Source organism: Dromiciops gliroides, chromosome 5 (assembly GCF_019393635.1).
Source record: "Dromiciops gliroides isolate mDroGli1 chromosome 5, mDroGli1.pri, whole genome shotgun sequence".
Taxonomy (NCBI): Eukaryota; Metazoa; Chordata; class Mammalia; order Microbiotheria; family Microbiotheriidae; genus Dromiciops; species Dromiciops gliroides.
The window spans coordinates 225,136,123-225,161,841 of NC_057865.1; the positions used below are offsets into that span (position 1 = coordinate 225,136,123).

Consider the following 25,719-nt stretch of genomic DNA (forward strand, 5'->3'; position numbering starts at 1 on the left):
GCGGAGGGGGCTCTCTTCTACCTCTCCCTCCCCCCTCCCCCCCAGCCTAGCTTCCATGGGGGCATGGGCATGTCTATTTGCAGGGAGTCTTTGTGCTTTACCCCAGGGCTAAGCGCCCTCTCCCCACGCTGCCCTCAGCACTCTGGGTGTCTGCATCCCAGGTAGAATCCAGACTTGTTCTTATGGCCCAGTAGTTCTACATCCTCTCCCTCAGACCCCTCCCCGATTCCGACACTAGCACCACGGGGTGGGTTTGGGGCAGGGAGGAGAGGCAGGTGTGACAATTGCTTAGAGAAAGATTCCACTAGAATCCAGTGAATTGTGCTCAGTTCTTTTTACTTCCTACAACCGAGTACATGGGTCACGGGGTGGGGATGGGGGGAGGAAGGGACACAGTCCGTCCCCTCTGCCCCCCAACACACCTGCACACAGGATGGTGGTGTTTGCAGCATCACAGGTCATGCAGGTCATGAGGGGAGAGGAGCAGACACACAGTGGGCACCATACAAAGAACACTCTCCTGTGCCCCCATGGACACAGCTATACATGAGGAAGTCGTCGGGCCCCCCATTCTTCCCTCTCCCCTGTCTTGCTGGGCTCCCAGGAAGGAGGGGGAACTGTATTGCTTTGAGAGCGCCACCTTGGGGGAAGGGGCTGCTGGCAGAGCAGCACCACCTCGTCCCTGCCCCCACCCCAATTTGGCACATCTGCAAGACACATAGCATTGAGGGTAGGCACCCTCACCCCTGGGCCCCCATGGCTCGAGGGAGGGTTTTGTTCTCCACTCTTTTCCTATCTTCATTAACTGACCCCTCTCCAGCCAGATTCCCCCCTCCCTTTGCCCTGGACACATACACAATGCCAAGATATCCAGGTGTGACAAGGGAATGAGGAGACTGAGGGTGGGGAGCAGGGATTGGAAGCAGAGACCCCACCCTGTAGTGGGGGCAAGACTGGCACAACAGCTACTTTAGTGCAATTGGAGATGGTGCCCAGGATGAGGGGGAGCCGGCTCCCTAGGGAAGGGAGGCTCAGGGTGGGCAGTCCAGTGCTCAGGCCCAAGGTAAGGGAGGGGGCGGGAGGACCAGGACTGGGAAGAATCCACCCTCACTATGACATGCCCTCCTCCCAAGTGCTAGTTAGCTACAGTTTCTATCACTTCACACAAATGGGCAACAGCAGCCTTGGAGTTAGTACCTTCAAGTAGTTAAAAAAGCAGCACCCCCCCACTCCCAGCCCTCCCCAAGTCTGGCGTTTGGTCACTTCTCTAGGAAGGGGTTTGGGGGAGACAAGCCAGACCCTCCTCTCAGACCTCTGGGCTTGGACCTCAAGTATTTGTTGCCTTGACCCTTGCTCACCAGCGGAGTGCCAACCTGACCATGCTAAGGACCCCTTGGACGGAGAGGGCTGGAACCACTTTTACCAGGCAGAGGAGGGGGCTGCTTTGTTCTTCTCCCCAACCCCCCATTCTGAAAAGACAGGGGTGGGGAGGTCCCCAAACTATTGTTTCCCCCTAAGGGGGGCTCCTGGGCTATTGTCTGTAAGGCTATTTTCCTTTGCTGGAATCAGGGAAGGGGGAGAGGATGAACACACTAGGGGCTGGGGTTGGGGATGGCCAAGGAGGGGAAAGGAGGGAAGGGCTTCCTTCCTGGAACGTGAGGTCTGCCGGAGCTTGTTGTTAACAGAGACACTTGTGTGCGGAAGATGCAGAGACTCACCCTCTCCCCTCCAATTGCCCCCGTCCGGCTCTCCAGCCCAGCTCTCAGGAGCACTTGAAGGACTCTGGCGGAGATGCTGGAGCTCTGCAGAGCACTCCCCATGGCCCTCACAGCCTCATTTCCCCTTCAAGGCCAAGGGAACATATGGGCGGTCCAGTGGGGCAACATTGGCGGACATTGGTGGAAACAGTATTGAGTTTTCCTTTGGTTACATATTGAAGGCAAAGGTGAGCTGGACTTACAGTCTAAACGGAGGGGGTGAAGAGAGGGAAAGGGTCCTGGGGGGAGATGAAGGAAGGGGGGGCCCTCCTCCATTCTTCCACCCCAAGAAACACAAGTCTTATTGGGGGTGGGGGTCCCTCAGTGTTATCTCCCCACCCCCCACAGCACCAAACAAGAAGAATAGAAGCCCTTCCCCTCTGGGCCGCCCCCCACCCCCACCTGGGCTGTACATTCAGTGGTTTTCAGCAGTCCTATGGCTCGGGGGTTGCAGGGTGGGGGAGGTAGCCCCATCAGTCTCAGCTGGACAAGTGGCAGTGACCCTGGTCTATCTGTTCTACCAGGACCCACAATTTGTGCCTTTCTTTTTGGGGAGAGGGCACACCCCCTCCAACTGCCCAATGTCCCCCAAATCAGAAATGAAAAACTGGCTCTCATTGGCTGTCTTTCCATTTTCCTACCAACTTCATTTGTCTGTCTATCTGTCTGTCTCCTCCATTGCGCTCTTGGCTGGGACCCTGGGGCTGCTCTCCATGACCTCTTTAGAGAGGCCTTCTCCACAAAAGTGCTTATTACTTGAAGCAAGTGCTTTAGAGCTTTTGGGGGGGGAGGGGAGGGAGGAGAGCCTAGGGAAGGAAGGAGAAAGAGAGGTCTACTCCCTCCCCTTCCTGGAGAAGGACTGGGGGCCATTCTGCCTTTGTTTAATTTCTCCACACCCGTTTAAGTCAAAAAGGTTTAAAAAAAAAACCCTGAAAATTAAAATAAATATGCAGTGGCCATGAGTATGGGACAAGACGCTTCAAAAACAACAGGGGGCTTAGGAGCCCAGGGTGGGGCAGGGAATTTCCTTTGGCATAAGGAGAGGAGGCTGCTCATCCTCTGACCCCCTCACCAATGACAGGAGGAGACGCAAAGGGCTCCCCCTACTCCCCCAGCAATGGTGACACTGTGCTGAAGGGGCAAAGACCGGGCAGCCACCAGCAATCTCTTTGAGCAAAATAACGGGGCGCTTTGCAAACACTCAGATTCTCACTGACATGGCTGAGCATCGATAAAGGAGAACACGGCTGACACACGGATGGGCTCCTCTGGAGAACCTGTGCTGTCCCCTCCTACCTAACTGCCTGCATCGAGATGAGAATGGGAAGGGAGAGTGAGAAGGCTTAGAAGGGAGTCAGCAGAGTGGGTGAGGGCACTTGGAAAAGCCAGCGGGAGGGGGGGGGCTGCAGCCCTTAGAGAGAGGTCACATTGATTGTCATTTAGGGAAGGACACGGGGATAGGGGCAGCACAAGGCCCTTTGGCTTCAGCAGGATCGAAAACGAAAAGCTGCACAACCCTTCTCACCACAAATGGTCATTTAGAAGCTTTGAAATGGTTTCAGAACAGTGACTGGGGGGCAGGTGAAGAGAATGAGAGGGAACAGAGAGATAGTGGGGAACGGAAAGACCAAGAGGAATGGCAGAGATGAGGTTGCAGACAAGCTACAGAGAACTGGATGAATGGGAGGGCGGTTCTAGAGAGGAAGGGGTGCCTGGGATGTCCCCTAATGCCCCAACATCACTGGAGGCAGAGATGGCAGAACTAAGTCCAGAACAGGACAGGAAGTCAAATTGTGAAGAATGCAAGCAAGGCTGGGGGCCAGGGGCCCTCGTGTTTCTCTGGGGGGCGGGGCGGGGGCGGGGGACAAAAGCACTATGTAAACGAGGCCAGTCCAGTTTTCAGGAAACAATACTGATGGCAACTGAGGGAGACTGAGGGAGGGGAAAGGGTATGGCCTCTGTTCAAGTTATGTGTCTTGGCTCCTGGCTGAGGTATTGCGTGTGAGGAAGGGGGTGCTGCATGGAAGGGGGTCAGGGGAATATTTTGGAAGGGCATTTAAGGGGACCAGGGCCAAATTCAATGCTACATTTAGAGAAAAATTGGCCCCCCTCACCTTGCCTAGTTTGGTGTTTAGGGTGGGGCTTTAGGAATCCTGTTGGTACAACCCCCGGCCCTCCCCACACACCCCCAGTCACTGGGAGTCAGGGATTCTGGTCTACCTTCCCGCTCCTGAGCCAAGGGCCCTAGCTCTGGAGGAGGCTTCGGACGGTCTCTTATCTGCCCCTGCCCCTCCCACCATCTTTGGCTTCAGATCAGCAGTGATTGGGGGTGGGGGTGTTCTTGGACAGGAGGGGATGGTAGAGGCAATGAGGGAGACCCAGAGGAACTATGGGTGGGGATGGCCCTCCTTCCACACACACATACAAGCACAAGCACAGAGAATACAAGAGGGCCTGGCTTTGAAATGGGCAGGAAATTCATTTGTCTCTTCCACTAAAGGGTAAATGCTTACTTAAAAATTCATGACGAGCCGAGGAGGAAGGAGCCCGAGACGCCGCCTCCCCGAGGAAGTTCAAATGAAGCAGCGAGGTTAAAGTGCACGGTGAGGGGGCCGAGAAGGGCCAAGCTGGGGGGAGAAGGGGCAGAGCCGGCCCTTGATTTGCATATGAGGAAGTGGGGAGAGGAGGGAGCAGGTTTTAGAGTCCCAGGTACAGTAGTTGTTGCTTCAAGTGTTTTGCATTTGAATTGGAGGGGGGATGACGGGGGAGACTGGAGGGGAGAGGAGGAAGCTCCAGGCCTCAGTGCTAAGTCTTTCCCCCACCCCCAGCTGCCCCTACCGGGAGGGGGGGGACACCTCCAGAGTGCTCACACAGTACCAGAAATTAAGGCTTCTCACTGCTTCGGGGGTAGAGAGGCTAGCCGAGCAGGAAGGGCAGTGATAAGGATGGGGGACAGGAATCTGCCTGGCTCCAGAGGCAGGGAAACGAGAGAGGACCGAAGAGGAAGAGCAGGGGCAGAGAGAGGAGAGAGGGGTCGAGCGGAAAGCAGAACGGGGCTGGGCTGGGAGGGGGGAAGAAAAGGGGCAAGGATGGGCAGAGAGGAGGGGAGCCAGGCATTTAGTAATTTCTTCAGATAACTTGGCAGAAGGGCCTGCCCTGGGGGCACCAAGAGCATCCGGGACTCCCTGGTAGCCCACTAATACCCTGCTCAGTTTGGGTGGCAGAGGGGTGAGCAGCTTTCCTCCGACTCTCTCCCTCCTTCTCCCTTCACTTCTCCCCACTCCCAGCCCCCCCATCACCCAAGTCGTGTTCTCCTTTAAAGTGCCCTATATTTATAGACATTTTCTAAATAAATAGAATAAGATATCAGGTCACCGGTGTGGGGAGACCAGCTGAGGATCTACTCTGAGTAGCAGCCGTCTAAGCCGATGGCGCCGTGCCGTTCCTGGCTGTAGGGGCAGGAGGCCCCGTGGGGCAGGGCACCACAGCCGCCCACCGTCTTGGCAGCCGCGATGCCACAGTTCTTGAGCAGGCTGAAGCCGAAGGGGCTGACGGCGTCCTTGGGTGGGAAAGGCTTCATGGTGGAGAGGATCAAGGCCAGACAGTCCGCCACATCTTTGTTGGGCGCACAGGCCAGGGCTGGAGTGTGACCTGCAGGGCAGATTGGGGGAAAACTGAGGTACAGGCCCTTCCATCTGCACCCCCACCAGCCTAGTGTTCCTAGAATGTTAAGTGTGCAGGTACACACATCCTTAGTTAGCAAAAGAGCACATGTTTGTGTGTCTAGAATGGGAGGGCAGGAAAGGAGGGTGCAGGAAGCACACATTCCCGAGCATTCTGTCACTTGGCCTTTCTTTCAGTGGCCCCAGAATGTGTGATGGGGGAGCCCAGGCCCCCTACCCTGAAGAGGCCCCTGCAAGGAGAAGCTTGGACACCCCAGGTCAGGAAGTTATCTCCTGCATAGCATCCCTGCCCCCAACCTAGGGGGGGCTCTGGGTCCCATCCCACCTTCTTCATCTACAGCCAGCACTGTGGCCCCACGACTGAGCAGCGCCTGCACCACAGAAGCCAGGCCATTCCGGGCAGCGATGTGGAGTGGCCTTGGAGGGAGAAGAGGAATAAATGAGCGGGACGCCCGGCTGCCCTTGCAGCCTGATCCAGAGGCGTAAGGAGTCTGCTGCCCCTGGGAGTACCCCTTTCTTTCCCCATCTGCCACCCAACCTTAGGCCCCCTTCCGTGAACACTCACATCTGCAGTGCACTGTTGGTGGCATTGATAAGGCCAAGGTCTTGAGTTTCCGCCAGAATTAACAGGGCACATTTTTCGTGGCCCTGAGAAAAAATGGGAGAAGGGAGGGCATAGAAAGATGAGAGCATGGGAGAAACAACAGGCAAACAGTCTGACCACAGTGCCAGGACCGCCCCCCCCCCAAAGCTGCTTCCAGCTTCCTTGTCCAGGCTCCCTAACACATGTCCCCTTCCTACTCCTCCTGGTGGCGACAACCTGTCATTGTGTCCTTGCCTCATCCCTACACACCTCCCACATGCCCTCAGGGATGCGGCCCCCTACCTTACTGCATGCCAGGTGCAGGGCAGTGTTCTTATTCCCATCCAGCACAGTAAGGTCTGCTTTTGCTTGATATAACAGAAACTCTGCCAGCCGGGGAAAGAGAAAGATCAGAAGCTGCCCACTTTAGGGCCCCAGAGCCTCCCCCACCTTGTCAAGCTTAACAGGCACTGGACTTTCTGCTTGACCCATCTGCCTGCCAGGGGATCTCTCATTAGGAAGCTCTTACTCTTTTTTTCAACTACAGCCTCCTAACCCAAATACTCAGCCCCTGCTCTCAGGTAGAGGCCAGCCCGGGAAGGAATCCCAGCGGGGCTGCTTCTGCACACCCCCTGCCACATTCACGGCTCCCCCGGGGGCACCCTTGGCACGCACCCACAGCAGCAGTTTGCCCGTTCTCAGCTGCTGTCATGAGGGCCGTTCTACCAGCCTGATCGACGGCATCCACCTCAGCTTGGTGCCTCAGCAGCATCTGGAGCCCGGAGACGTTGTCTGCGAAGGCAGCAGCATGAAGGGGGGTCCTGCAGAAAACACAGGAGAGGCTACTCAGCCAAGGGGAGTCCAGCTAGTGGGGAGGGCCTCCGTTCTCAGTCCCCAGGACCTGCCCACTCACCGTCCTTTGGCATCTCGGCTATTCACAATCTTGGCCCCCAGCGCTCCCAGGAGCATCTCGGTGGTGCTGTCCTGGTTGTTGATTCTGGGGGAAGACAGAAAAGGGGTCTGTCTCACTGAGGAGAAAGAGCAACTGACCATCGGACTCTGGGGATAGGCTAGGAGGGAGGTCACTCACACTGCACAGTGCAAAGGAGTGAAGGGGTTTCCTTCCAGGTATGAGAACGGGCTGTGTTCAAGTAACAACTCCAGACAATCTTCATGTCCTGAATGACGGGGCGGAGAGAACAGAGACACAGGGAGAAAGGGAGGAAGTAAGAACAAAGCTCCTTCCATTCAGTCTGCAATTCAGCAATCTGCCAAATCAATCCCATCATGCTCCCAGGCCTCAGCTCTCTTCAGCCCAAAAGCACATTCAGCCTCAGTCCCGTCCCCTAGTCCCCAGTGCCCGCCCATCCCCAGGCCCCTGACCAGTGTAGGAGGCCCAGTGCATGGGAGAGTAGCCGCTGTAGTCCACTACTGCATCCAGGGGATCTGTGGAGAGGGCGGCTTGTAACAAGGTCCTCAAGACCGCCGTGTGGCCACAGGCTGAGGCCAGGTGGATTGGTGTCCTGCCCTTAAAATCTCGGCAGAGTACAAAGGCGTCATGGTCCAGAAGGGCAGCCAGGCAGTCCTCACAGCCGGTCACCGCCTAGGAGCCAGCAACACGAGTGGTTAACCGATCTCTCACCCCCAGTCCCAGGAGCCTGAGCCTGACCACTGAAGGCTGGGCCGAATTCCTCCTCCTCTTTACCACCCACCGCCCTATCAGGGGAAGCCAAATGGCACCAAAAGGATTGATCCCAAGGCCCTGACACGGGAGCTGACAGATACAAGAAGAAAAAGAAAGGAGCTAAGGAGGCAGAAACTACAGGGAATGAGGTGGGTCAAACTTTGAAGTCCATCAAGTCCATCAGGTGGCTTTACTGTGGGAAGGGGAAGAGTGAGGGATGGGGATGCAGGAGTGTGTAGGAGCTCCATACATAACTGAGTGAGATCCCAACAGCTCCCATTTATATGTACATATATGGATATAATGTTAAGGTTTACAAAGCACTTAACTCTGAATAGCCCTGTGAGATAAGTTCTGCCAGACTTAAGCCCATTGGAGAGATGAAGAAGCTTGGTGAGATTCAATGACTTGCCCATGATCACCAAGTGCTGGAGACCAGATCTGAACCCAAGATGATCTGATTCCAAGTTCAATGTTCCTTTGCCTATACTACATGGCCTCTGAGCAGGATATCAAGAAAACAGGATGGAGGTTTTAATAACCTCCCCACAGGGAGGGCAGCTAGGTGGCACAGTAGATAAAGCACCAGCCTTGGATTCAGGAGGACCTGAGTTCAAATTCCGTATCAGACACTTGACACGTACTAGCTGTGTGACCCTGGGCAAGTCACTTAACCCCAATTGCCTCACCAAAACAAACAAACAAACAAAAAACCCTCCCCACAGGATGATAAGATGGCTGATAGCCACGCTTGGGACCCTCAAACTGACTCCCAAATACTGGTCAGTCTCATGCAATTAAATCTATGTGTTACCATGGCCCTGCCTAGGAAAATCTGTCACTCACCCCACGGTGCAAGGCAGTTCGACCCCGGCGATCAGCTGCATCAGCCGTTGACCCCTTTTCCAGCAGGAGATGCACACAATCTACATGGCCATTCATGATGGCCAACATTAGTGGGGTCCTGAAGGCAGGACAGGAAAAGGGAAAGAGTGTCAGGCCAAGAGGTGGGAATGTCTGCCCTAAACCAAGGCATGGGGACCCTCAGCCCCTCCACTCACTGTCCATGGGCATCCATGACATCAGTGATATTAGCTCGATCTCCACTGTCAATCAGCAGGTGCAGGGAGTCTGTGTGACCAGAAGCAGCTGGGGGAAAAGGAGGCATGTCAGAGCAGGATGGGGATAGGGAATGGGGAACAGAGACAGGCCAAGAAAGAAAAAGGGACCAGGGAAAGAGATGATGGAGGAGAGGCCTCCGAGAAAGGCAGAGTCAGGTCATAAGAGGGGCAGCGTGGAGGGAAATGGGATTCTCTTTAGGGGTTCTGGGGAAGCCTGAGAAGGGAGGGACCCCATGAGATGTAGAGTAGTGACCCAACACTGGAACTTAATATCCTATTAATGCGTGATTCAGAATAACACCAAAGACAATGGACACAGAGCTTGACAAAGATAGTTGTGGGTATTCTCCAGATTGCCCCTACCCATACTTAGGACCTGCTAAGGTATGGTAGAGGTGTTTATCTCTGGCCTGAAAAACTCCCCAGTTATTGGAAGCAGATAAAAATGCAAGTGGGAAATGTTTAACAAAAAATAAATACAAATACAGTAAAACAGAGATAATGCCAATTTGTGGTTGTCTAAGTCAAGAAGTGGGCAGCAGCGGTCAGCTTCTATTTGAATTTGATGCCAAGGGTGCTCAGCAAAGTCAAACAGAAAAGGGACCACACCAAACCATGCATAAGGATGCCTACAGGCTGCATGATGGCTTAGAAAACCATATATCAACATTACCTATGTTCTACTCTACTTGTGTTTATTTTGTTCAGCGTTTTCCAATGCTACTTTCACCCAGTTCTGACCTGCCTGACCCCTCTGTCGTATAGCATGGCTGGGTGAATTTCTGAGAGGCCCCTACCGGCAGCATGGAGGGGTGTCCACTTCCGCTTGCGCTCCTTGACCAGGGCAGAGGCTCCGTGGGCCGTGAGCACCTCCACACACTCGGTGGAGCCCCGTTCTGTGGCCAGGAACAGTGCAGTCCGGCCTTTGTGGTCCCTCACGTCCAGGTTCACCAGCGTCTCTGCTAGTGTCTTCAGTGCTTCACAGTGACCATTATAGGCCTGGGAGAGCATGGGAACCAAAATGGACCTTGTCCTCCGTGTACATGGCCAGTCCCTCACACCTAGCCGGGAAGGGCCCTGATGAAATTTCTCCCAAACCACTGGACACCACAGGCTTGACATCTTTGGTTAACTCTCTTTGCCAAGTCTGTGCCTACCCAGATTGCTCCCCCAAAGAAGGCAAAACGAAGGAATCAAAGCCAGGAGAGGGCTCCCAACTGGAGCTGGTGCCCAGGGCTGGGCTCCCATGAGGGCACCCCAGAGTCCGAGAAGAAAAGGAACAACCATGGAGGAAATCGGTACCCAGGCAGGACTCACAGCTAAGTGCAAAGGGCTGACTGGAATGGTGTTCTCCACTTCTTCCAGGCAGTTAAAAGACATTTCTAGGAGCTGAAAAGGATGAGGTGGCTGTGAGGATGGGGAGCTGCCCAAGGGATGCCCCCAGGCTTCTCCCATGTCCCCCACCCCCCAAGTCTGATCCCTGCCTCCTCCTTGGCCACAGTGGGTCTCTTCAGACCTTTCCCAGCACCACCTCCCACGTACCAGCTCAAGGTTCTGTCTGTTGCCATAGGCGGCTGCATAGTGCACGGCTGTGTAACCCTGCCTGTCCCGCAGGGAGGGGTCTGCACCGTTATCCAGTAAAAACTCCAGACAGCTGAGGGGGAGAAAGCACCTCAGAGAAGGGCCCCGGGAGGACCCAGAGGCAGCATGGGGGCAATGCTTTTTCATGTCCCACCCCCCCTTAGGACACATCCTCTGCTCTAGTCAGGCTAAGTCCTCATGCTCTAGGCTCACTCTATCCTCTCTCCTCTTCCTCAGGGGGCTCCCCACACCTAGAATGCTCTCCCCTACTTCCACCTTCAAAGCCAGCTTAGATGCCAGCTTGTCATCTACACCGGCCCTTCCTAGTCTCATCTCTCTTAATCTCCTGCAACCCTCAATTGGAATTCCATTGAGAAGCAGAATGGGCAGTGGGAGAGTCTCACTCCCTCCCTCCCTGACCATGTGACCCAGGGCCAGTCACTAAACCTCTCTGAGCCTGTTTGCCATCTGTAAAAAGGATCAACTTTTTTTTTTTTGGCGGAGTAATGAGGGTTAAGTGACTTGCCCAGGGTCACACAGCTAGTAAGTGTCAAGTATCTGAGGCCAGATTTGAACTCAGGTCCTCCTGAATCCATGGTTGGTGCTTTATCCACTGCACCACCTAGCTGCTCCCTGTAAAAAGGAGACAGTGGCCTTGCGCTTCTTGTTCCACAGGCCTCAGAAGGGTCAAACAGAACACTTGTTGAACAATGCCTCTGGACAGTGGAATATTTCACAAGTATAGCCCCATGCGCTGCCTCAACCTCAGCTACAGCATGAGCCCCTTGCCTCAAACTCCCTGAGGATCTGGGACCCCGCTCAATGAGCACTGAGTGTTGGTAGAGAAATAGACTAGGGGGAGCCCAGGAGAAGAGGACAGGACACAAGGGACACAGGTGATGTGGGGCCTTGGGGACTTCAGGTCCCTGAAGCTACTCACAAGAAGGCCTCCTTCCTCCGGGATGCCTTCAGTGGCTCGTCCTCTTCAGGGTCATGGCTGGTGGCTGCATGCGGCTCCGCTCTAGGTACAATGGGCAGACTCAGGGGGGGCAGGAAAATGGGAGGGGAGCTGGGGTTGGGGGACAAGAGAGAAGACTCACCTCCGGTAGGTGTCGGAAGCGGCAGCATAGTGCAGAGGGGAGCAGCCTTTACAGTCAGCCTCATTGATGCCCGCTCCAGCATTCACCAGCGTCACCGCACACTGGTAGCTGCCATTGGCGGCTGCATAGTGCAATGGGGTCCTGGCAGAGGATAGCAAGATGGTGAGTAGGTGGCAAAGGACTAATGGAGACCTCCTAATTCTGCTAAGGGGTAAGTCAGAAGCTTTCCTCACAACATTGCCCCAATCAGACATAATTGGGCCCACACTGCCCAGAGCCCACTTAGCCCTTCCCGCACACCTTCCAAATTTGTCTCTCCTTCTCAAGTCAGCTCCACTGCTCAACAGCAAATTAAGACATTCAACATTCCTGTAAAGAGGGGGAAGGATGAGTGAGGGTTAAGAAGAAACAGACTCTGAGGAAGACCAAAGAAGGCCTGAGAATGGACAGAAAACAGCTGGTACTTCATTGGTAGCAAAGAAATGGGATTGGGCAAGAGAAAACAATGACTCCTGGGAGCCAGTCCAGGGGTCTTCCCTGGAGCACAAGGAAAAGGGAGCTTACCCTCCAGAAGCAGCAGCATGGAGACAGGTTCGGCCAAGGTTATCAGGTGTGTTGATGTCAAAACCAGCAGAGAGAACATGTTCATTGCTGAGTGAAGACACAATGCTGTACAGCTGACCTGCAAGGGCAGGAATATCCAGAGTTCAGGCCTCTGGGCAATAAGCAGAGAAAGGCTGATGCTATTCCCCACTGATCCCCAGCTAAAATTCCAGATAGGAGGTACCTGAGGAGAGAAGCTTACGACAACAGTCTGAGAATCCAAAGAGAACAGCTAAGTGCAGGGGGAACATGTCATGGATGCCTCGACTAGAGAAAAGAGAGGACACCAGTCAGCCCTGGGGTTAGGAGGAGCTAGCGGCAACTCCGTTTGTTCCAGCACCACATGCCTGGCCGAGACATGGGAAGCTGGTCGGGCCAGCCTATGAGGTTTGGAGGTGAGGGAGGTGGCTCACCGGGCAGTATCAGCACCATTGGTCATAAGGGTGCTGATAAGCAGCTCGTGTCCGTAGCGGGCAGCCACATGCAATGGTGTATTCCCATATTTGTCAGCACAGTCAATCTCACTGCCTGAGAAAGAGATATATACCAACTCAGACACAGAACAGACCTTGGGCCTCGGGCTAGTAACAAGCTTTGGAGAGCAAACCTATAAAAAGTCAGGTAATATGGGATAACTCTCTGAGAAGGGGAAAGGAGAAGATGTAAGCAATGTAAAAACAAAAGATAGCACTAAAATTTATTTAAAAGAAAGAAGACAGGCAAGACTGATCAACATAATAGTCTTTGAAAAGCTCACAGAGGATCGAGATCTAGAATCCCTATGGAAAGGAAGATGACTCATAATCTCTGGGGTCCATACCATTCTGGATAAGGATCTGAGATCTGGTGAAACGCCCATGAATGGCTGCCATATGCAGGGGACTCTTTCCCTCCTTGCTCTGTAGAAAACAAGACCCCTCAGTATAAATAAAGCAGAGAAGAGCCTAACCCAGATTCCCTCCCAAAGGACCAGTCCTTGGGTCCAGAAAAGTCAAGCAGACAGTGATACCCTGAGCCCCTGGCTCAATGTGATCATCCTAAGGTGTAAGCAGGCATTTCCCTGGAGACTAGCAGAGTATTGCATAAAGTTCTGGAGGAGAGGGAGTAACTATGGCTTAAAACCCTGGAAACTCTTCTGAGGAGTTTGGTAACATGGGAATTTTCTAGGCTCCTCTGATCAAGATCTTCCAACTCTGCCCCATTCCCTTCTCCCGACTGTTCTCATGCCTCCTCCTTCCCAGTCACCTGGAAATTGACATCTGCCCCGTTATTGACCAATAGTTCCAAGCAGAGTGCACCATTAGTGGAGACTGCAGCCACATGTAATGGAGTAAATCCTTTGTCATTGGGCTGGTTGACGTTAGCGCCTGCGTTCACCAGCTCATTGGCCACAGCATCCTGGCCCAGGTAGCAGGCAATATGCAGAGCTGTGTTCCCATAGGCATTGGGCTCATCGATCTGCAATGGTGGGGAATGCCAGAATAGGGAGCATGGTATGCCTAGCCAAGGAACCCAGAATCCCAATACTCCAGTTTCCACCTGTTTAGGTTCCCAACTCCTATGATCTGTGGCTCTTGGGCCTGTCCTCCCAAACCTCCCTGGTGCCCATAGACCCACCTAACCCAAGCTTCCTTATGCTGACCATATCTCCCCACATAACCTCTTCTACAGTTCTTAAGTCCCTGACTTTAGTCCCCCAAACCCCTGACCTCAGCCCCCAGCCGTAGCAGGTGCTTGACCACATCGATCTGGCCATTGGCAGCAGCTGTGTGGAGCAGCCCATAACCCTTCCGGTCCTTGCAACTAGGATCTGCACCCCGTGCCACCAAAAGCTTCAGGACCTCCAAATGCCCTAAGAGAGGGGAATAAGAAGATCAGAGACAAGGCAAGACTAAAGGGAACAGAGAATAAACTGTTCCAGGTCCCCAACCCCAGAGCATCCAATCTTTAAATTATGCCTATGTAGGCCAAACCCCTTCTTTCGATCTAGAGTTTTCCGCACCTAAAAAGGCTGCCCAATGCAGTGGCTGTCGCTCCTTTTTGTCACAGACATTCAGACTGGCCCCCTTGTTCAGAAGCAGGTTCACCATCTGTGTGAGAACAGGGGACACTTCCATTCAGTGTTTGGCATATGTCCCTTTCCACTCTTCACTATCCAAAGCCATCTTATACTAACTGATGTAAGGCTGAAAGGACCATGGACAGGGACTAATGGGGAACACAGAGACCAGGGAAAGAAAAGCACCAGGGAATGGGCATGGAAAACCAAGTCCCATAACCAGGGTACCTGGGGCATCCAGAGTCCGTACCTCCAGGTGCCCACTGTGCACGGCATGGTGCAAGGCACTGCGCCCGCTTCGATCGGCCACGTTGAGGCTGCTCAGCAGCGGGGCTAGGGCTTCAGCACATTTGGTGGCCCGGTTGGCAGCAGCCACATGCAGTGGTGTCTGCCATAGCTTGTCCCGGGCATTCACATCTGCGGAATGTGCTAGGAGCAGCCCCAGTACTTTCTGTTAGTGGGAATTTGTCAGGACAGGAAGAACAAAGAACAGGAGGTGAGGGGACAAATTAGCATGGGTGCTTTAACCCCAGAAATGAAAAGAGAGACAGCGTCCAATAAATACAGAATCTCTTCATCCACACAATCTTAACCCCAGTTCCCCGAGAAAACACAGAAACCACTTAACATCAACTGAGAGTCATCTACGTAGAACCTCCTTCCTCATCTTTCCAGGGTAAACACGGACCCTAAGTCCCTAACCCCCTTCCTCAAGCACAACGAACTCCATCCTCCCAATCTTGGTAGTCTCAGTACTCCTCACATCCCTTCCCCAAGCAAACACAACCATCCTAAAGACTCCTCCGTATCCCCATGGGAATTCCAGGAAAAATAAAGCTTCCCACCTTCATGTATACACCCACCTTCAACCCTTCCACAACCACTGAAATCAAATCCAGTATCTACCTTAAAAAAACAGACGACCTCCACCCCCATTCCCCAGGAAAAATGGAGCCAGCCCCCTGCCCTTTAACACATCAACCTCAGCAACTCCCCCTAAGCACAATGCTCTGACCCCCAGGATGATGGCTCAAGCCAGGGGAGTGCCAGGGGAGCCCTGGGAGGGGCCCTCCCCTGCTCTTCCCAGGGCCCAAAAGGGGAGCAGGCTCTAGGGTGGCCCCTCAGGGAGGGATGAGTCATTAAGGCCTGGCATAGGAGCCCCCTGCAGTCTGCCAGCAGAGTGCTAAGCTGCCCCTGACGTCAAATCAGCTGGCAGAGCTCAGCCCCCCATAAACAGCCTGCCCAGAGGTCAGAAGGGAGGAGCCAAGACCTGACTTTCCTCCCCAGATGGTACAAGAGGTGAGACTACACAAGGAGGATGACAGAGGAATGAGCCTCCCCCATGCACCTTATTTAGCTATTCCTTCTGGGAAGAAGGGCCCAGCTGACCCTACCTCATTCCTAGAGGCAGCAGCACGATGTAGGGGGGTCAGCCACAGTGTGTCCTTAGCATTGACATTAGCACCTGGGGAGAAGTAAATAAACGCGTGTGGGGTGGGGTGGGGTGGGATTGGGGAAGCCAAGGAGGCCGAGACTAGCCCGGCCAGTGCCGGCGCCGGCCGCCAAACGCCTCACTGAGCGAGTGGAGAAGAGAAACCTTCCATCCTCTTTTACCTGACAGCAGTAGCAACTGGAGGATGGGGACATCTCCTACATATGCAGCAGCATGCAGAGGGGTTCTTCTCTCTTGGTCCTAGGAGGGAAAGGGACGTGGCTGGCTCAAGCCCTGATGCCCCCTTGCCCCGGCTCGGCCCATCTCTCCATCACCTCCCCTTTGCCCTGCACCTTCTTAAGGCAGGTCTTCACGGAGGGGAGGGAATGCTGTCTCACCCCACCAGAAGGCGGGGAGTGGAGGAAGGTCAGACCCCGCTCGAAGCATCCGGCCACCACCCCGGCCCCCCCCACCCCCGACCTGCACCCCGGGCGGGGCAGGGCCAGCCCCCCCCCACCCCCGCTTCTGGGCACCTCCCCCCCGGGACGGGGGCGGCGGTAGGGGCGCCCCCCCGCTCACCAGCACGTTGATGTTCTCCTTCTGCGAGAGGAGGGAGCGCACTTCCTCCACATCCCGGCTAAAGATGGCCTGGACCAGGGGCGGCTGCGGGGAGAGAGCGGCGGGCGGGCGGCTCAGGGGGCTGGCCGGGAGGGCGCCGCGAGGGGCCCGCCGGGCGCCCTGTCACCGCCGCAAGGGCAGCGGGCCGCGGAGGCGGGGCCGGACGGCCCTGCGGGCGGGCTGGGTGTGCGCGATGCGGGGCGGCGCGGGGCGGGGCGGGCCGCGGGGAGGCCGGCCCGACCCGGCCCGGGGGGCCGGGGAGCGGGGGGCCGGGGCCGCGGGAGGCCGGGGCGCGGGCTAGGCCTAGGCCGCACATCCCCGAGCTCGCGTGGCGGTAGCGCCCGGCGGGCGGCGGCCAGCGTGGTGACTAACCTGATCCGTGATGCTGAGGATCCCCATGGCCCGGCCCAGGCTCCGTCCGCATCGAGCTCCCGGAGGCAGCGGCGGCGGCTCCACCGGGGACACGGGGCAGCGGCGGCGGCGGCAGCGACGGTAGCGGCTGCTGGGAGAGCGGGGCCCCGCCTACCGGGAGGCGGGCGAGCGGGAGCCGGCAGCACCCCCTGGCGGCCACACTGGGCCCCGCAGCTCCGGCCCCCCGGACCTCCCGACAGGGCCAGCCGGCCCCACTGTCGTCCCGTAGCACCGGTGGCGACCAGATCTGGCTGCGCTCCGCCCCCTGGCGGCCAACTCTGGCTCCGCGGGGCCCCGTAACCGACCCTGCGGCGTCCCCTAGTGGCCGGACCTGGCTTCACAGGGCTCCTGGCGGTCAAACCCAAGCACACAGCTCCCTCTGGTGGCCAAACCCCAAACCGCAGCGCCCCTAGTGGCCAAACAGCCTTGCTACGGGTCAGACGATCTTCCGTGCTCCCTTGATCAAAAAGGGGATGGGGAAGTGGTGACTGGTTTTGGAAATTTAGCCTTCTAGGATTTGAAGCTGGAAGAAATTTAGCAGTCATATGACAGAGCATAATTTCAGAACTGGAGGGGAAACCAGAGGCCATCTAAGTCCAATCTTCATTTTACCGATGAGGAAACTAAGTGGCTAAAGGACTGGCCTAAGGTCACACTGGTAGTAAGTGCTAGAGGTGGGATTTGAATCAAGACCCTCACTTTCAATTATGTAGGCCATTTTACAGAAGAAAAAACTGAGGCCCACGGGTGAAATACCTTGCCCAAGATCACACAGCTGGTAACAGAGTTGTCATTACAACTCAAGTTTTCTGACTCCAAGTTTAGTGCCCTTTCCACCAAATTATGTCCTCCTGGGAAGAAAGCTGGGAAGACCCCCTTTTTTTTTGTTTGTTTTGTTTTGGATATGACCTTTATTGAACTTATCCACCAGAGTGGAAACAAAACCAGTTACTATAACTTCTGCATCACAATTAACATCCAGATTTTTAAAAGCAGTCAACTCAATCAAAACCCACTATTTCAGAATCAGTAGCTTTTTTGAAGCCACAGTAACACTTAAATATGGTTAAGACTTCAGTGCAGAAATTTGGTTGGCTGGTAAGCTAAGCAAGCTTCCAACTTAATCAAAATAGAATTACAAAAAGGCAAAATTGTGGTTTTATACAGCTCACTGGAAATCACCAACACTCGATAGTTGTTAAGAGTATTTAGAATCCTGAGATAACATGGAATCCAGGCATCCTTTAAACAGCTTCTGTTGTCCTTTCTTTCCAATCAGAGATTTGTGGATGTGTGGAACCACACCACCGCCAGCAATCGTCGTCTTTATCAGTGAGTCCAACTCTTCGTCCCCACAAATGGCCAGCTGCAAGTGGCGAGGAGTGACGTGCTTCACCTTTAAGTTTTTTGATATCTTTCCCGCCAGCTCAAGAACCTCTGTGGTGAAATACTCCAGGACGGCTGCGCTGTACACAGCGGCGGCGGCCCCTACGCGGCCGGCAGTGGCTCGTTGTTCGGGGACTTCAGATGCCGGTGGATGCGTCCAACTGGGAACTGCAAGCCAGCACTCTGCGAGCGGGAAACCACCTTTGTCTTCGTCTTTCCGGAGTCCTTCCCAGCCTTCCCGCCAGCCATTTTGAGTTGTGCGTGAAGCTCTCGCACACACGCTCTCAGCAGAGAACTGACCAAGCAAACACCTGTGCAGAGACCACGCCGGCTACTGCTCTGGCGCACCGCAAAAGGGGAGAAACCCCTTTTTTACGAGATTATTATTATTTTTTTTTTTTTGGTGAGGCAGTTAGGGTTAAGTGACTTGCTCAGGGTCACACAGCTAGCAAGTGTTAAGTGTCTGAGGTCGGATTTGAACTCAGGTACTCCTGAATCCAGGGCCGGTGCGCTATCCACTGTGCAACCTAGCTGCTCCCTTTTACAAGAGTATTACCTAGTCAGGGAGTTAAGATGCACATACTTCAAACAGATACAAAACATTACCTCCCAACACATTTCTCCATATACTACCTGGATCTCTGGAGAGAGTATAAAGCTTTCACCCCACTAAATTTACCTCAGAAATGTGTTATAGCCTACTCAGCAATTAAGCTTCACAGGAAATAGATTGCTCAGGAGCCAGCCGAGATGGCAAAAGAAGAGAAAGCAGCATAATCCATCTTTTCACAACTACTCCACAAACATCTAGAAAATGTACCAGCCTGAATCTTGATGGGGAGATCCAAGAAAAAAAAATATTGAGTAATTTTTCCAACCCAGGTTGGAACGAGAAAACAGAAATGTCTTCAGATACTAAGGATAGAGTCTAGCTAGGAAGGCATGGTGAATGAGGGTGGGTGGCTTTACACCAGGGCAAGAAGAGATCCTAGATCTATCACAATGGGCTCTGATGCTGTCCAAAGAGCATCTATAGATGGCAACTGGAAGGTCTGTTCCTCATATTCCAGAACTGATCCAATGCAAACTGAGAAGAGGACCTGGGCCTAGGGTCCAGGACAAAGAGCAGTTGTGGGCTGAGGTCCTGTAGTAGAAAAGGAGTGGGAACAGAAGCAAACAGCAGCTGTATGGCTCTGACCCTGGGAGTGCAGCAGGATCTCAGATCCTACCTCCAGAGCAGTCTGAAGACAAAGGAGAGCTTGCAATTCTATCACTCTGAATCTGCAATTTTTTTTTTCAGATTGCTGACAGTATTTGAGTCCTGCAGCTTTCTACTGGAGCTCCAACCAGGGACAAGTCCACAGTTGTGTTGCTCAGACCCAAAACCCAAATAGGAGGTTGCACAACTCAGACCATGAAGGAAGCTATGAGACTTTGCCCTGTATCAAGGCCCTAACACAAAGTCTAAAATCCAGAAGTGAGGCTGGATTTGAATAAGAATGAGCAAAGAATAGAATCTTACCACAAAGAGCTTTTATGGTGCCAGGGACACCCAAGACACAAACTGAAAAGAAAAGAATGGCTCCCAAACATCCACATGCATAGTCTCAAAGTAAAACCCAACTTGGCACAGGTTCAACTAGAATTCCTGTAAGAAGTGAAGCAAGAGGGGGCAGCTAGGTGGCACAGTGGATAGAGCACCGGCCCTGGAGTCAGGAGGACCTGAGTTCAAATCCTGCCTCAGACACTTAACACTTACTAGCTGTGTGACCCTGGGCAAGTCACTTAACCCCAATTGCCTCACTAAAAAAAAACAAAAAAAAAACAAAAAAAAAGAAGTGAAACAAGAGGTTTTTGTTTGTTTTTTTAAAGAGTCACAAAATTATTAGCACAAGGGGTACAAAACTTATCTAAGACCATTCTAAGAAAATTAGAATGGATAACATAGGAGTTAATGACTCCATAAGAGAACAATATAGGTTCTACTGGGCTGGCTCTTAGCTGTTGGGAAAATGTTTTGTATTTCTGTTATTCGTATGTCTTCTTAGTAAGTTTGAAAATTGTAATTGTTGTAATTATAATTGTTGTTAATTGGTTAAATGATATTGGGCTGCTAATCAGTGATATGTGCTCAAGCCCCTAGTATTATTAGGAAAATACCCATTACCTCCTTAGGGGTACCCTTAGAACCTTGAGGGAGAAATATGCCTAACTAGCATTGTAGGGACCCAACTCTTCAGTGTAAGTGGGAGTTGGACTAAAAATACCTGCCCCCAAGGCATATAAGGGCCATATATACTACAGGACCTTTCTATTGCATTCATTTGTGTATCTTTTTGTGTATCCTAACTCTTTGGTTAGATTGAGAATCATCTTATAAACAAAATATTGATATATAAGAAGAGTTTGAGACAGGAAGAGGAGTGGATGAGATAGGAGAGAAAGGACAACTTCCAGAGGAGAGATCAGTAAAGCAATATCACTAGAGGATTGGCCCAAAGACATGGCCCAAAATAGCCCCTGGAAATATGAGGAACTCTAGTCAGAGGACGAACATAGGTCACATGCCTGGGTCTAGGATGGGGTGAAGGTGAATAGGAGGCACTTACTGGGTTCCATGGGCAGCTGGAAGAAAAAGAGGAGTTATTTTTATCAACAAACAGCATAGGAAGGAGATTCCCCAATGAAAGAAAAAGGAACAGAGAATAGGAGAAACTGCTTTTTCCTGAGTCTAGTGAAAAGAACCTGGAAGGTATTGGGGGGGGGCAGTAACTGGGAATCAGGACACTAAAGTCTGAAACATCAGGCTCAAAGAAGCTTGAAAAGGCTTGTGTCTAGAGCATGGGTTCTATTTCAGAGTTAGTGAAATAGAACTCAAGGCAAGTGTTTGGCCTTTTCTGTCCTCAGTTTTAATTTAGTCATTCATTTTCAGATTCAATAAATGTTTTTGAGAACCTACTGTGTGCAGAGCATTATGTTTTATTTGTTATTGTGGAAAGGTTGCAAAAGAAGATAAACTTGGTCCTACAGTTTATAATGTTGAGAAGATAAACACATAAGAAATAAATAGAGAATACTTACAAAGTAAAATATAAAATGCTAGTTAAAATAACAAACAAAAGCATTGAGTGGTGCTATAAATAAGATTGAGGTAGTCAAATTGGAGTAAAGTTCATCAGGGAAGGCTTCTTAGAGGAGATGAGTTTTGAATCAGAATTTGAAGTGGAAAAGGTGAATTGACAAAGAAGGGGCAGGAAGTTTAGGAGTGAAAGTACAAGGGGTGGTCATTAGGAAATATAATTTTGGGGAGAAGATAGCAAGCAAATTAGCCTCGCAGGACTATGGAGAGATAGGATCAAAGGAAATCTGTGATAGTTAAAACAGAGTACAGTGCAAATGAGGACATAGATTCAATCCTATATCCAGTCAATTTTGTTCTGTTCCATGATCAGAAGTTGTGTCCCAACCCCATTATTCTTCATCACAAGGGGCTAGAGTAACCAGTCAAGCAAGAGGGCATGGGCTGTGGCCCTCAACGCAGCAAGGCAATCCTTTTACACATCCCTAATTAATTCACTATCCCACAAACCACAGCAGTTTTCCCAAACCCTTTCATCCTTCTTTAAACCAACCATAGCTCCTCCTCCCCCACCCTGTCAGCTGAAAACCTTTCTTTATATTTTGAAAAAACAAAAAACCTGGTTCCATTCACTAAGAGCCTCATTCTCTCTTTCTGAGTTATCAAAGTCTAGTGGCAGGGGAAGAAAGAAAGGAAGGAAGGAAGGAAGGAAGAAAGAAAGAAAGAAAGTTTCCTTGATGGTCTGGCACCAGCATCCATCATGGAACCCTTCTGCGCAAGGGTTGCTATGGCTCAAGTCTGGGTCTGGTGGGGGATTCTACCTCATGTGCTTAGAACCAAAAAGGACAAATGAAACAGACTAGAATTCCAACCCCAATTCTTGAGGTCATAGAGCCTAATAATAAGAGGAGGGAAAGATGTTCTTTTCCTCACTAGCTCAGTTCCTGCCCACACCATGGATCTTTACCCCCTCTGTATGCTTCAGGAGAGGTAGAAAGAGACTGTTCCTTTCTGGTCTGGTCATTTTAAAAATTCCTCATGTTTTGGGTATGCAACTATCAGAAAGAAAGCCATTCAAAAATTCCCAACAGTGAATGGAAATTATTCTTAGTACTTTTTGAGGAGTCACTTTAAAAAGTGGAAACCTAGGGCAGCCAGGTGGCGCAGTGCATAGAGCACCAGCCCTGGATTTAGGAAGACCTGAGTTCAAATCCGACCTCAGACACTTGACACTTACTAGCTGTGTGACCCTAGGCACGTCACTTAACCCTCTTTGTCCCACACAAAAAAAAAAAGAAAAAAGAAAAAAGTGGAAACCTTTCTTTAAAAAGAAAAACCTGGAAAGATTTCAAGTGATACACAGTGAAGTTAGAAGAACCAGGAGAACATACTACACAGTAACTTTAGTATGATAGGATGGTCAACTGTGAATGCCTTAGCTATTCTCAGTAATACAAAGATCTAAGACAATTGCAAAGGATTTATTTTATTTATTTATTTTTTGGTGAGGCAGTTGGGGTTAAGTAACTTGCCCAGGGTCACACAGCTAGTAAGTGTTATGTGTCTGAGGTCGGCTTTGAACTAGGGTCCTCCTGAATCCAGGGCTGGTGCTCTAGCCACTGCGCCACCTAGCTGCCCCTGCAAAGGATTTATGATGAAAAATGCTATCCGCTTCCAGAAAAAGAACTGATGGAGTCTGAATGCAGATAGGAACTTGCTATTTTTTCACTTTATTTATTTATTTTTCATGTTGGAGGGTTTTGTCTGTCTTTTTGTTCACAACATGACTAATATGGAAATATTTTGCATGATTGCACGTATATAGCCTATATCAAATTCCTTACCCCCTCAAGGAGGAGGGTGGAGAGACAGGGAGGAAGTTGGAACTCAAATTTTTTTAAAATGAAAGTCAAAAAAATTTTTTACATTCAATTAGGAAAAAAAATAAAATATTTTTTAAAAAATAGAAACCTTGGGGCAGCTAGATGGCGCAGTGGATAGAGCACCGGCCCTGGAGTCAGGAGTACCTGAGTTCAAATCCAGTCTCAGACACTTAACACTTACTAGCTGTGTGACCCTGGGCAAATTACTTAACCCCAATTGCCTCACTTAAAAAAAAAGTAGAAACCTTAATGAGTAGAGAAAATTTGCCAGCTGAAAAAACAAAAACAAAAACCCGAGGCATCCTTAAGTGAGAAGAAGCTTCCTCTGAATATAGGTAAGACTGAGCCTAGATCCCCTACAGAGAAGCATGTTTTAAGCCCAAGTTTGGAATCTTCTCAATCTAGGAGCCACATGCCCGTGGGGAACAGTCAGGAGAAGTGTGGCTCACTCACTTGATAGGATCACTGTAGCATGTTAGCAAGTATCAAAGTTAGAAAAGTGGCCTCTCAATTGACAGTTATATTCCAATCAATCTATGAGAAACATTTGAAGAAGGCAATTTTACAGCCTATGAAAGGGTTAAGACTTGAATTGAGTGACAAAGATTATATTGAGATAAATTAAAGGGATAAGTTTGAAGTTTCCTAAGGAAGTTGTTGGTTTCACAGGAAAGATTCACCAACTGTTACTAGAGTGTGTTCACTGACTGAAACTAAATCTAGCTTAATTTAAAGTTGTAGCAAATACTGGCACCCTGCAAACTTTGACCCCTCAAGCAGCATGGGCAGAAGTCTACAGGAAGATTGAGGGATGTATTGTACAAGTGCAATATAGGATGTGCCTAAGCAGCAATTGCACAACCTCTACCTCTCTAACCATTCCAGAAAAGGTCAGAACATTTATTTGATTTGTGATGGAAGACTTCAGAAACCATCTATAAGTACTGATGGTTGGTCAATGGCATCATCAAAGAATCCAGCTGTCCTGATGCATCACCTCTAGTGTTGACATGAAAGAAGGATGGGAAGATATGAAAATGTTTTTTGGATTTTGAACATGAGAACTCAAATGGACCAGTACACTATGCCAAGAATTCAAGTTGCCCTTTCCATCTATGAGTCATCCAGTGGTTCTCCATGTTGTAGTTACACTGTAGGAAGTATCAAATTGTAATTGCCATCTTTTTGCCTCAATTCTTGCCTAGCTTTGGATCGATGAATGGGTGTTGTCTCAGACGGACTGACACCTGGGAAAGACCTTAGCTTAAGGTGGCCACTACATCTGGTGCAATCTCCGTTATCCTGACCTATGTCTTTTTTTTTTTGTGGGGCAATGGGGGTTCAATGACTTGCCCAGGGTCACACAGCTAGTAAGTGTCAAGTGTCTGAGGCCAAATTTGAACTCAGGTCCTCCTGAATCCAGGGCTGGTGCTTTATCCACTGTGCCACCTAGCCGCCCCCCTGACCTATGTCTTGCCACTGGACTTAGATGATTCTGGAGGAGAGAGTAAAGATGATGAATTTAAACATCCCTGCCTCACTTAAATCCAATTCACTTGCAAGTCAAGACATCATCCTCCTGATATCACTGGTTTTTTTCAAGAACAAAGGATGAACAACAACAATATGGCAGAAGAAGACAAAGAGAAAACCACATATACATTTTTATCAGTTCAAATGTATGCTCCAATTCATCTCAGTGGCATGCAAAAATAAACCAGCTTAAAACTGGTCCTCAGGAGTTGATGTTTAAATTTTCAGTGTAAGCATTTATATCTGGAAAATCACCAAAGGGTACCAATCAGGGCTTGATATATTATTTTATTGATTGTCTAGACAAGAAATTGATGGAGAAAATGTTAATAATGCATATAAGATTTTAAAATGTGTCATGAATACACTTCCCCATCCCCCAGACAGTTGTTAAACATTTGCCAGCATACCACTGGGGGCTCTTGCTACTTTCCAATGGGTGATAAAGAAACTGATCAGAGACATGAATTACCTGAAAGGGTTGTGACTACAGACTCATTGTCTTTGGAAAAACATTGAGATAGACTGATGAAAGTGTTGAATCAGCTAGAGGAACTGTCTGAAACTTTCAATTGGCAAATGCTAATTTTTCAGACAGCCATTTTGCTTTCTTGTTCTTTTTAATTGAAATGTTTTTTGTTACTACCTTTACAATATTGCAAATGTCTATTCATAATTCTTCAGGCCCTCTATGAGATCTAATCCCTTAAATCTATTTCTCACTTCCACTTATGTTTTTTAGTTCATACCTTTGTGGTCTGATGGTTTTCCTTACCTTATTCAACTTAAGTCTGAATTTTGCAGTAAGAAACTCATGATCTCATCTACAGTCAGTTCCAGGTCTTATTTTAACTTACTGTATAGCGCTTCTCCACCTTTGGCTGCAAAATATATAATCCATCTAGTAATTGACATCTGATGATGTCCATGTGTAGAGTTGCCTTTTGGATTGTTGAAATTGTTATGATTAGCCAGTTGTCTTGGCAAAACTCTACTAGTAAAAAACAAAACAAAAAAACAAACAAAAAACCACACCTCTATTAGTCTCTGCCCTGCTTTATTTTGTACTCATAGTCCAAACTTGCCTCTTATTCCAACTATCTTTTGATTTTCTACTTTAGCATTCCAATCCCCTATGATGAACATGACATCTTTTTTCTAGGGTTATTTCTAGAAGATGTTGTCAGTCTTCATAGAACTGATCAA

General features: G+C 50.6%; 1 protein-coding gene and 1 pseudogene across 1 annotated transcript; both read right to left on the minus strand.

The window, feature by feature from the left end:
* Positions 1-96: 96 nt before the first annotated feature.
* Positions 97-16,736, minus strand: ANKRD52 (ankyrin repeat domain 52). The gene is made up of 28 exons (XM_043965486.1): positions 16,594-16,736; positions 16,183-16,266; positions 15,786-15,864; positions 15,566-15,636; positions 14,422-14,622; positions 14,115-14,202; positions 13,822-13,964; positions 13,358-13,570; positions 12,933-13,011; positions 12,526-12,640; positions 12,297-12,379; positions 12,074-12,191; positions 11,810-11,878; positions 11,510-11,650; positions 11,350-11,430; positions 10,371-10,482; positions 10,146-10,217; positions 9,626-9,827; positions 8,769-8,856; positions 8,554-8,671; positions 7,407-7,626; positions 7,114-7,201; positions 6,937-7,020; positions 6,699-6,844; positions 6,327-6,409; positions 6,006-6,088; positions 5,766-5,857; positions 97-5,408 (listed from the first exon to the last, which is right to left on the minus strand). The coding sequence occupies exons 1-28, from the start codon at positions 16,618-16,620 to the stop codon at positions 5,158-5,160; spliced, it is 3,231 nt and encodes a 1,076-aa protein (XP_043821421.1). The 5' UTR covers positions 16,621-16,736; the 3' UTR covers positions 97-5,157.
* Positions 16,737-17,830: 1,094 nt separating this feature from the next.
* LOC122728980 lies at positions 17,831-18,421 on the minus strand (annotated as a pseudogene).
* Between the last annotated feature and the right edge of the window lie 7,298 nt (positions 18,422-25,719).